At 31.0% G+C, this 12,519-nt stretch overlaps 1 protein-coding gene across 2 annotated transcripts; it reads left to right on the top strand.

Moving 5' to 3' along the window:
- Window positions 1-4,591: 4,591 nt before the first annotated feature.
- Window positions 4,592-8,508, top strand: LOC100780826 (pyruvate dehydrogenase E1 component subunit beta-like). 2 transcript variants are annotated; one of them, XM_006579339.4, is made up of 4 exons: window positions 4,592-5,175; window positions 5,288-5,394; window positions 5,502-5,542; window positions 7,347-8,508. In XM_006579339.4, exons 1-4 carry the CDS (start codon window positions 5,094-5,096, stop codon window positions 8,317-8,319), a joined length of 1,203 nt encoding a protein of 400 aa, XP_006579402.1. In that variant the 5' UTR covers window positions 4,592-5,093; the 3' UTR covers window positions 8,320-8,508. The 2 variants fall into 2 exon arrangements, with proteins under 2 accessions (XP_006579402.1, NP_001239766.1); NM_001252837.1 differs by having other exon boundaries at window positions 5,094-5,190; window positions 7,347-8,319.
- Window positions 8,509-12,519: the final 4,011 nt, after the last annotated feature.

Below are 12,519 nucleotides of genomic sequence, written 5' to 3'. Positions count from 1 at the left end.
TTGTTGTTGGCTGATTTTTATTTTTATTTTAAAAAAAAGGGGACTTTTAACCCAAAATATCCAAAAGAGAAAGTAAAAGTTGATGATCACAAAAAAAAAGTTTTGCTTCAATTAAGGGCAAAGATGCAGACTCGTGAAAGTATAGAAATCAAAATTTGATAAGAATGAGAGATAGATTAATGAAACGGTGAGTTTCAAGGTTTTTAATTTCCAGCACCCATAGATTCAAATTAATAAACAGGGAGCGACTCAGATTTATTGAATAGGACCTCCCCTTTTAAAAGTAGACAGGTGAGGATTCCAATCCGATTCAAAATTATTCCAATGTCCTAACCAAGCCCTCTTGGAGGCCTTTCTGCGTTGTCACACGCAAGTTTTGTGTTCTTTAACCATTCTCGTCTTCTCCTTTACATTTTTGTTCTCGTTGTTTACTTTTAAGAAGTAAGTTTCTTTTTTTTCCTCTCTCCCTCTTTGTTTCTTTGAATGTAATATATATATATATATATATATATATATATATATATATATATATATATATATATATATATATACTTTCAATACATTCCAATTAGATTCAGCTCATATAAGAAAAAATAATATTTTATCTTATTTTAATATATATAAAAATAACAGCACTCGACATAACCAAATGCAACAATAAATAATATACATAATAAAAGTAGAAATTTGTATAGTATAATAAAGTTACTAATGGTTCTGTCACATAATCCATAACTTTTAAATTTAATTTAATAAATTTTATTTACTGGTTGTTCCGTCACATTTCACATTATTAGCTAGTAACATCAAATTGAATTAGTACTTTTAAGAATAAATAATTATTTTTATTTTTGAATAGATAAAACATTGATAAATTCTAGAATGATGGAAATTTAAATTTTAGTTCTTGAAAGTGAAGAAAATATAATAACGTGTGTCATTTACCATTATTGAAAGAGTATATGTGACACATTCGAAAAAAATTTGTCAACGTTTTATATATTTAGGGACGTAAAAAGCTATTTATCCAAATTATCATTTAATCTTTATCTTTTCTCTTTTTTAATCGTTACAAGCTTTAACATTATAATATAAACTTAAAAAAATAGGACAACAAACATAAGTTAGAGCAAACATAATAATAAGCATAATAAATTTGTTGTTCTAAAATTTCTATTGAGAAAATATTAGGTAGTAACAAAATCAAGTTGAATTTTATTTTTTTGTAAAGATTAACTTAATGATTGTGCATTTTTGTTTGAGTCTCATATTTTGATTATGTTTATTAATCAATATTATACTTATTATTATGTTTTTTCTAACTTATGCTTGTTTTCCTATTTTTTTTAGTGTGTATTATAATGTTATGTTTATAAAGATTAAATTATATTTTGGGTAAATAATTATTTTCGTTCTTGAATGTGTGGTACTGTTAACTTATTGACAAGTGTACCAATTTTATCACAAGTAGTAAAGATTAAATTAGAAGTCCAAGTGTCGAATCCAGATGAACTTTGATTATACTTTAGTTATATAAGCCCAATTAATAAGCAATGAGAAGAAGAAGAAAATATAAGAAATTGGAAGTGTGAAATTTAGAATAAGACAAAGAAAAATATAACAAGAAAAAAATAAATAATAATTTAAATACAAAAAGATGAAATCAAAATGTGATAATGTTGGAACTAGTATGCCAAAGCTACTTATATTGTAAGTAAAAGATTTTCTCTATCTAATAAAATCCTTATTTCCACTCGCATCTACTAAATTATTCTATCTTTGATTTTCCGCATAAAGAGTCTAATTTATTTATTCTTTTTCTCCAAATTTCTTTGCAGAGATAAAAATAACAAACCACATTAAGATAAGAGATGTGAAAATTCTTGGACAAGACAAATGTCAATCAATTTCTAACAATGAATTTATTTAGATACCCTTCCCCAGCTCTTTAGAAAATAACCATTTTTTCAATACATTACCCTCTAAACATTATATGGATGATTAAACCATAATAATAGAAAAACATAGAGAATAATAGGAATTGCATTAAATAGATAATGAAAAAGAATTACATTACGAGTTTGGCCTCCAGGCTCCCAATTTAGCCTCTCATAGCCATGAGAGACTTTACCCTTCGGACTAATGTAGATGGAAGAAAGGGCTCGATGACGAGAAGCAAGAAAGCGAGGAATGTCTAAAGAAGGAAGGTTTTCCCTAATGGATAGGCTCAGGCTTTGGATAGCTCTGAGACTTGGTGTCTTTTTTCCTTCTACTTTCTCCTCCTTATGTAGATTTCAGGTAACTTATTTTTCACGCTGACTTCGCGCTTAGCGCGTCTTTTGACTTTGTTGTGGGGTTTCTTTGTGCTAAGCGTGGAGTGCGCATTAAGCTTGGATTGCAGCCTGGGCAAATTGTCTAATTCTTCTAACTTTTCTTCAAATCTTTTTCTTCCGTATTTGTATCAATTTTTCCTCTAAAACACTTAAATGTTCTTCTTTTGACTTCTACTAATAAAAAATTTCAAAGATATTAATTTCTTTATTATTTCATTAAAAATAATAGTAAAGTGAAGAAAATTACAATTATTATTAATCAAAATTAACTATAAAATTAAATCAGATTTCACAGTGATCAAGAACGCTGACAAATTTATTCCTGAATGTGTCACGTAGATTCTTTCATGATAATAGACGGAAATTAACATATAGATAAATCTATCCGTCGCACCTTTTTTTTTTTTCAGGACTAAAATTTAAATTTTTTGGGAACAAATTTGTTAACGTTTAGACATTAAAGAAAGTTTTAAAAATGACAAATTGTTAGACATTTTCGGTGGTTTATATATACCATGTTTTGTCTCGAGGCAACTCGTAAGTTATTAACCGACTTTGACCCTTACAAAACGCATGCAACTAATTAAGAGTTACGACAATTCATCGAAAAATTTGAACATTCATTTTTGTTCACTAAAAACTCCTTTATTTATAGGTTCATTGCATGATGGATAGAAAGCATCAGAATACGTGGAATTTTTTTATTATTATTATTATTTTCGTGCTTTGACGGAGGAACTTAGGCAAACTTTAGACTACTTTTGTTTTTAGTCAAGTTGGGAATTCACGAATTTGCACGGATAGGTTCCAAATCAAATCAAGGAAGTATAATTGACCAATGATTTTTTTTTAATCAGCAAAAGTGATGATGTATAGTTGGCAATGGAATTCCAACTTCAACTAGCCATATTAAGGACATGTGTTGTGGATAAAAATGGAAGGAAAGGTTTTAAATTCGTTAAATATTTTATATTAAAGAGTTTAATTTTTGTATATTACCATGTTAAAGATTTTTTCATATTAAATTAATTAAAGAATATTTTAAATATAATTTTGAAATAATAATTCTAAAAATTAACAATCTTATCTTACATAACAATTTATATTTCAATAATGATATAAAAATCTTTATTCAATCCACATTCTAATTAAATTCTTAAATTAATCTCATCCTCCAAAGTTTTTAAAGTAAGGGGAGGTAATGAGGATTATAAAATTAAAATTCATTTTATATTTTAATTCTTGAAAAATACATTTGTCATTCATTTACTGTTCAGGAATTACTTTTATTAACTTGGTCCTTTAAAATTTAATTATTTAATAATTAGGGAGCATTTATAAATTTTTATAAAATTTATTTAAATTTAGTTTACGATTCTTATAAATTTATTTTATCTTATTTTTAAAAAAATGATAATATTTTTATTAAAGTATTTTTTATAATATTTCAATAAATTTCATGGTGTGATAAAATTCTCATGTTAACAAGCACTTTATTAAAGACCAGGTGTTTTTGTTTTAAATTTTTGTGAAATTGATTTTAAAATGTTGAATGTGATTATGTACAAAAATTAATTTGAATAAAAAAATTATACTAATATGTGTGTTATGATGTATGAAATTTATTTGAAATAAAATCAAACTCCCGTTTAAAAAATATCATTGTTAATGATTAGCATTTCCTAACCAACATTATTAAATTTACATGATCTGTACGATAACTTAGAAAACAAAAAGACTGCTTTTCTGGAGTTTTAAATATGAAAATATCTTGTTTGCAAGGGAAGTAGTGTGTTATTCAGACGCTACACAAATTGAGAGATGGAAAGCACAAACAAGGGGAACAAATGAGCAGTGATGACCAGAAAAAAAGGCATGCAGTGTGAGGTCCCATGCCTTATAAGGCCCATGCTTCCTTCATCCCATATAATTTTGAGGATAAATAGTTAAATTAGTCTCTATGATGTGATGATAAATTAATCTTAAAAAATGAAAAATATTAATTAAGTTTTTAAATATATAAAAAATATGATAAATTAATCTTTTCATAAAATTTGTGAGATTATTTTTTTATTAAGGTATAATATTCATGATTAATTTAATAATAAATTATATTTTAATTTGTCATTAAATTGTTTACAATACTAATTTGAATTTCTCATCTTCTAATGATCAATTTGGCAGTGTCTCATATTTTTTTAGACGAATTTAAACATTTATCCTTTAAAAAAACTGAAAATTTCAAAAATATCCGGTGCCCCTTTTTCTTCTTATTTGCATAGCGTAATCTCATTTCCTTCGTGCAAAAATACCCTGCGACGGCCACCACCACCATAGCCACTTTTTTTGTTCGTCCCTGTATGTTCAAGATTTCTCACATCTCGGCCTCATTATTTGTTTAGATCCGGATTAGAGAATCCGTAAGTGTTTGTGTTTATTCCGGACTGTGCGTTCCGTAACATGGAGGTGCATGTCGAAATTGGTGAGGTGCAGGAAGCAACGACCCCACTATAAACGGGGTTAAGTCCAATCAGAGAAGGCAAAGGCATCATCGGTGATGGAAACTATGCTCACAAGTGACAGAGTAGAAGCAAAAGATTTTAATTTTAGTAATAACTAACATAATAAACTAGGTGAACGTAACTGCACAGACACAACTACTACATAAATCTTACCTTAATTTCTCCGCCCACTTCCCTCCTATAAATAAATCTTCCATTCTCTCTCTTCATTTCATCTCCATCTTTCTTGGGTGATCCAATGGCGACCCTTTTCCAGGGATTGGGAGTTGTGAACCCGTCATTGTCTTCTTCCAACTCCAACAACTTCCTGCTTCCTTCTCGTACATCCCTCTCTGGTTTGCTTCTTAAATTTCTTTCCTTTTTATTTTTTCCCCTTCAAATTGCTTATTGAGATTTTAGTTTCATTCTGTGTGCAATAATTGATTGGTTCAGAGAGAAAAGATGGCATATTTGTAGTCAGATCTGATGCAAGGGTAAGCAGCAAGGTTCTGAAGGCCGGAGCTCGCAAGCATGAATTGTTGGTTACTAATGCAGTCGCAGTAAGTTATCTCATGACTCTCATTCCATTCCCTTCCCTTTTTTGCAGTTTGGTTTGGGATCAATGTTGTCATCATGTTTGTAATTTTTGTTTCTTGGTTGTTTATAGACAAAGGAAGGCAGTTCTGCGGCTTCTACATCAAAATCTGGGTATGTCTCTTTTTCTAATCACTTGCTAGTTGCTTTTGTATTTCCATGTTATTCAAATTTAAGCATTTTAAATTTTTTTAATGTGAGATGAAGCTATGCTGCTATGTTTAGTTTGTTTTCTCTTTTGCTGATTGATTGACTTTATTTTAGTTAAAAACTGTAAACCAATGGTTATGTTTCACTTTTCCTAATTTGGTATTGTCTACAAACACTTGGCCTATGGTTGGATGGGTAGTGGAAATGACAATGCATTTCAACATAATAGAATCTACATACCTTTGCAATTTCATCTTTTTCCTTATTCATTCCAATTAAGGATAGGTTTAGAGTGTGTTTGGTATACTATACATGAAAATGGAAGCATGGTAAAGAAGAGAAAGTCAAAACAGTGAAACTTGGCCTAAATTCCCATATTTACGGATGAGTAAATAATGTGGGGAACTGGCTGCCGCTTCATCCCATCATCAGCACATCTTTACCCTTTGATAAATGAGATAAAAGTAGGTCCAGATTGTAGTTATAATGTAATTAGTTAATTTAGTTTATCTTCTGGTTTGTTTATAAATGCTTCTTGAAAGTACAAAATGATGCTGCACAATTTTATTCCTTTCACTTTTTGCTCTTAATTTTGTGATGAATAAGAGGGCATATTCCATCAGAAAACAATACGACACTGAAACAAAAGAACAGACATGCTTTATAGAATTGACTGTACAAACCTTTCCCTGTATGCCATATTAACACAGACTGAAGACATCCTATTCCTATGTGTTAAAATATCTAGAGGATTTCTCATAATCCACATATCAAATAGGAAACAAATATGAAAACCACTCGAAAGAGATAATCCTAGATACTTTAAGATATTCTATGATAATGATGTTATGAGATGTATCCTAGATATTGTTACATGTTTATGTCCAACCATTCATGCGCTTCACCCAGCAACGTAAGCTTTTGGGGCAATTACATGATATCAAAACTTCTTTGCAAGTGACGAGTTTGATTCTTTTTTCTAAGTATAATTTAATTTTCAGTGCAAGGTAGGGTGGCCAGCTTTGAAAATCATTCACGTGTTCTTGCCCAATATTTTAAGCTTTTTGAATAATTGTGTACTTGTCACTTTACAATTCCTTGTAAGGCAACAACTCATTGTCCCATGATACCGGCAATACATCTTATTCTTGCTAAGATTAGTAACAATATCCATACAATGTTTATCTTTGTTCTCAAGAGTCAAGACTCTTACCGTTTTTCTTTCACTATACCAAATGTCCATAAAAGGTAATCAAATTATAAGGCACCATCTCTCAGTTCAGAGACAGGCTTTGACTGACCAAAACTAGGAACTGACAAACAAAAATAAAAAGAAATGAGATAGACAAAAAAATAATCTGGACTCCCTTATTTAAGAACCAAAACAGATAAGAATGCAACAAAGGATTATATTTTAGATAGATTGATGGATGAAGAGTCTCAAAAAAAGATTGTTTGTGATTGGTGGTCTCTTGATGTGGTACTTCAAAACTTTTGTGTAGAAAGCCTTAGGCAAACTCCTTGTAGGGTGTAAACCAAGGATCAGATTACCTTGTTACGGTCAAAATTTAGGGATGACAACTTCTTTAGGTCTGAAAGAGTAACAAAAAAGAGTTAAGGTGACGATGGTTGATAACTTTCAGGATGTTCTAGTGACATGTAATTCAGAGTTGCTAAAATTTTTTTTTTTGTTTGCTATTGGCAGCACTGATTGTGTGAGTTATGACCAATGATGATGGAAATAACCATATATGCATTTTATTTTTAGGCATGAACTTCTCCTTTTTGAGGCCCTACGTGAAGGTTTGGAAGAAGAAATGGAGAGGGATCCTTGTGTATGTGTCATGGGCGAAGATGTAGGTCACTATGGAGGATCCTACAAGGTGACTAAAGGCCTTGCCACAAAGTTTGGGGACCTTAGAGTTTTGGACACACCTATTGCTGAGAACTCCTTCACGGGCATGGGCATTGGGGCTGCCATGACTGGTCTGAGGCCAGTTGTTGAGGGCATGAACATGGGATTTCTACTTCTGGCATTTAACCAGATTTCTAACAATTGTGGCATGCTCCATTACACTTCTGGAGGCCAGTTTAAGATACCCATTGTCATTCGTGGACCTGGTGGAGTTGGGCGGCAACTTGGAGCAGAGCACTCGCAGCGATTGGAGTCATATTTTCAGTCAATCCCTGGAATCCAGATGGTGGCTTGCTCAACCCCTTACAATGCCAAGGGCTTGATGAAAGCTGCAATCCGGAGTGAGAACCCTGTGATTCTTTTCGAGCATGTTTTGCTTTATAACCTCAAGGAGAGAATTCCAGATGAAGAGTATGTATTGTCACTTGAAGAAGCTGAGATGGTTAGGCCTGGGGAGCATGTTACAATATTAACGTACTCCAGGATGAGGTATCATGTCATGCAAGCTGCTAAGACACTGGTGAACAAGGGGTATGACCCTGAAGTAATTGATATCAGGTCTTTGAAACCATTCGATCTTCACACAATTGGGAACTCGGTGAAGAAGACACATCGTGTGCTAATTGTGGAAGAGTGTATGAGGACGGGTGGAATTGGGGCTAGTTTGACCGCTGCTATTACTGAAAATTTCCATGACTATTTGGATGCCCCTATAGTATGTTTATCCTCTCAGGATGTGCCAACTCCTTATGCTGGCACATTGGAGGAATGGACAGTGGTTCAACCTGCTCAAATTGTGACTGCAGTTGAGCAACTCTGCAAGTGATTGCTACAAAACACTAGCAATTAGGATATGGTTTTTGGTAAAGCTATTGTGCTTGTCAAATTAAGCTTGAATTTTCATCATGACTTTCTTTTCCTTTTATTTCTGAAGTCTATAGCCCGTAACTTTAAATTGTTGTTTAATTTCTGATAATCTTTGCAATTTTTTTTAAAGAGTATTTACAACTGCCAACCCAATCCAAATCTTTATCTACTTGTTCATCTGCATCATTTGTGTGGTGTGTGTAAGAGTTAGACAAAGCCTTAACTAGGGAGATATTTGTAGTCAGTGCTGAACTGCTGAAGCCAGCAAATATCTGTTCTTGTTTATTTTGAATTAACTCTTTTGGATGTAGTTACAGATTTTGAATATGCTATTCTATCCTAGTGTTAGGCTTCTGAGTTCTCGTGTTCTAATTGGAAGTTTTCGTGTCAGTTTCATATATTATATATAGTTTAGTTAGTAATAGCCGTGGGATTGCACTACTGCTAAATATTCACCTGCACGGAACAGCTGAAATTTTTGTATTCACCTAATATCTTTGGAGTTTAATACATATGCACTAATAGTTATCCAATCACAAATAACCATTTAAATTATTTTAAGATAATTATTTTAAAAGTCAATAAACTTATCATATATGTGAGGTTGTGATTGGATGATTATGTAAAACCTTTTACATTGTTAGTGCATATTCTTTTTTCTCATATCTTTATGTGTATTTATCATCTTGACGATAACATTTGAGGAAATTTGGTATTTGCTATTATGCTTCAATTTTTTTTACTATTGCTGCAACTACTAACTTTTAGCACTTCATCTGGCTTATGTGCATGAGAATTTTATCGTCCATATGTACTAAATTCCTATTACATAGCAGCTCAATGCTCCTCACCAATGACAAAATAAAACAACCATTGAAGAACACGAGTTGTGTTAGAATTAAGGGACTTTGCTGTGAATATGGTAATGATAGTTGTTTGCAAGGTTGTCTCAAAGCCCATATTTTTTTGGTATTGACTATAGACCATAGATATTCTCCTGCAGAAATAATTTTGTTTGAAGCAAGTAAAACTACTATAGATAACAAAGTTCTTCTTGTGTATTTAATGTAACTTAAAACTCAGAATCCAAAATTTCTAATTAAGTTAGAATATACTGTATGTCCTATAAGGTTTTCTTTATTGTTCGAGAAGGCTATTGGACTAGACAGCTTTTATGGGAATAATGTAACAAAATGGGTTGTTGGGCTTTGAAATTCATTGATCATTTTGTAAGTGGAGGGTAGACCCGGGGATCCTTCCACATTTACCTGCATTTTAAATAAATCTTGGTACCTGGTCTCATACCTATGCGGATAATAATTTTAATCTTCATCTTCATACCCATACTTTACTTGTATATAAAGTTAATAAATTAATAAAAAAATTAATTAAAGCAATTACTACAAGTAAATTAAAAATTGATTCTTAAATTTTAAAAATATAACATTAAAAGCATTCACATGTAATATTAAAAATAAGTAAGTATAACATTGATTTGTCTAAACTCAAGTCATAAATAAACATCACAAAGACAATCATTTAACATAGTGATTCTTAAAGTTAATATTTTAATTGTTTAACAAAAACTTTAATTAAACTTGAACATCATGTAATGATGAGTACTCTCTAAGGCCAGGCAAAAAAATATATATTGAAACTAATTAACTTATAATTATATACTATACTTTTTTATATAAAAAACACAAATAAATAGGATATTTGACCTCATCATCATAATCAACTTCTTCATATTTTTGCAAATATTTATCTCCTATGTTTATATATTGCTTTGGTCCACTAATAACAACAGAAACTAGAACATTACAAGAAGACTAAGGATTAGACTATCAATAATAACAATTAAAATTATCAATAAAAGATTAATCATAAATAAAGGGATTAGATTTAGAGTTCCCCTCCACTATTTTCTATGTCTCTATTACTATTAGATTATTAGTCACAAAATTAAAAAAAGCATAATTATTTTTTCACAAAAAATTATATATATATATATATATATATACCCCTGTACTTAACCCCAATATGTGGATGATTACTCTCCTCACTGATATTTTTGTGAATACCCATAAAATCCAGGTGCACTTTAGCATCCCTATCACCAAGTCTATTAGTAAAGTGGAACCTTGGTGAATCAGAATCAAGCTTCAATGTTTTCGCCTTTCCTTTCCTTTTGTAGTATAAGAAATTTAAATATAAGACATGTGAACCAAAACTATGAAAACCAGTTCTAAGATATCAGCAATGAGGGGGAAAGTACGTAGATAGTTGACGGTATATTTTGGGAAATGTATTATTGTATGTGGCAATTAATTATTTGACTAAAGTACTGAAAGTTGGCCCAAATTTGATGAGGTTTTGTTACCACTTGTTGCTACTTTAATTGAATGAAAGATCAATAAACTTGGAATAATAATTTCATCAAACAAATCAAATAGTTGCAATAACATAGTAGTTAGAAAGAAGCCTTGGGGTGTCAAAGCTATATTTTACTTGAAAAGTACCTTGGCAATGAGCATCGTTTAACAACGTTATATAAAGAGTTAAGATATTCATCAATTCTTTACGCACAAAAAGTTTGAAGCCCATGTTCAGTCCAAGTTCTGGAGGCCTATATGGCGTATGGGCGCTTTGATATAAATGATGCACTTTAATGATATGCTACGTGATTGTGATTTGCGATTGCGAGGTAATTGAGGAAGAGTAATAATTCTTTCTTATGTAGCCTGAGCTTCCATCAAAGGATCAAGATTAAAATTCTATTTTTTTTATCTTTAAAATTTTAATTTTGCTTCTAGTATTTTGCTATGCATGTCTTTTAATGAAAGCTATTACTTTGGGCTTCTATAAAGTGGTTCATCATTGGCTCTTTCCCCTCCCCCCCATTTCGCATAAGACATCCTCATACTCTTAAGGTGTACTATATTATTTAATATTAGAATCATTTTTGGATAACATCATTTTATATTAAATTAAAGAAATGATACTGAGTTAATATGATTTTAAAATCCATCAACCATGCAATATAGTTTGGTTTAGACTGAACATCATTTTATATTAATTCCATTTGTGATTCCCCTCAATGTTAAAAATAAAAAAAAAGTATTAGTAAAATTTTACCTGAATACCGAGTTTTTTTTTTTACTTAATTTGCTTAGAAATTGTCAAAACAATTCAATTCTGTATAAGCTCTATATATATATAACGGTGCTTTCTATATGTTGATCTAGGTTAAGTGAGCCTTATATAGGGTTTATGGCACACATGTACATAACTTATTCTGCTCTGCTTTTAACAATAATAATAATAATATTCTTATTATATTGACATGACAATTGAGATTATTATTATTATGATTATTTTGTGCAAAAGTGCCTGAAACTAACAGACTTAAAAAGCTTCATCCTGTGTGACTAGCGCAATAGTGACAACTAAGCTGATGAGGTTTGATTACAATTAATGTTTCTAAACATTTGTATGCAGCCACACTTCGAGTCAAATTCAAAGGGATATGTTTTCCTTTTACTATTTTTTGTTTAAAAAATAAAAAATCAGCGTAACAAGAAGGCAAATAAATTTGTACAGAGAAAAAAAATATCCTGGAAATTGTACGTTATTATATATATTCTTCATATCTTCTCCTCCTGTCGGGGTTTCTCTTATAAAGAATTGGTTTTCTTGTTTCTTTGGTGGCACTGATCGATCAATATATAGTCCTTTTATTAATTATTTGATATCCAACAAACTGAATTCCAACATAAAAGGGAGGACATGAAAATAATTCTTTTTAACCTACATGTGAAAAGTACATGATAAATAATACATTGCAGCGAAAACCTGAGTCTGAATCGAGGGCATGGCCGAGACATGCTGAAACATGTTGTCGTGGATTTTGTAAATGTGCATGCATGTGGTCTAAAAATAATTGGAGCATTGCTGGTTATTAAATATACAACTGGGCCAAAATAATTAATATGCATGACACATCAGGGTCTTGGAGGTCTATTAATCAACTGAAATAGTAGTTAATATCTTGAGGCCAAAGATGGCTACCCTTTTCCGTTTTATTGGCAACTGCTTTCTGCTAGGTGGGCATTCAAATCTAACCATGTGGAAAAAATGATGGAATAATATTATGATG

The sequence above is a fragment of the Glycine max genome, chromosome 5 (assembly GCF_000004515.6).
Source record: "Glycine max cultivar Williams 82 chromosome 5, Glycine_max_v4.0, whole genome shotgun sequence".
NCBI classification, from domain to species: Eukaryota; Viridiplantae; Streptophyta; class Magnoliopsida; order Fabales; family Fabaceae; genus Glycine; species Glycine max.
The sequence above is the reverse complement of the archived record's forward strand: the minus strand, read 5'-3'. Positions and strand labels throughout refer to the sequence as shown.

Bases quoted from the DNA above. Each gene is read 5' to 3' on its own strand.
- LOC100780826 (NM_001252837.1), top strand. From the start codon at position 5,094: ATGGCGACCCTTTTCCAGGGATTGGGAGTTGTGAACCCGTCATTGTCT. The intron at 5,191-5,287 runs GTTTGCTTCTTA...TGATTGGTTCAG, and splicing joins TTCTCGTACATCCCTCTCTG to AGAGAAAAGATGGCATATTT. The intron at 5,543-7,346 runs GTATGTCTCTTT...TTTTATTTTTAG, and splicing joins GCTTCTACATCAAAATCTGG to GCATGAACTTCTCCTTTTTG.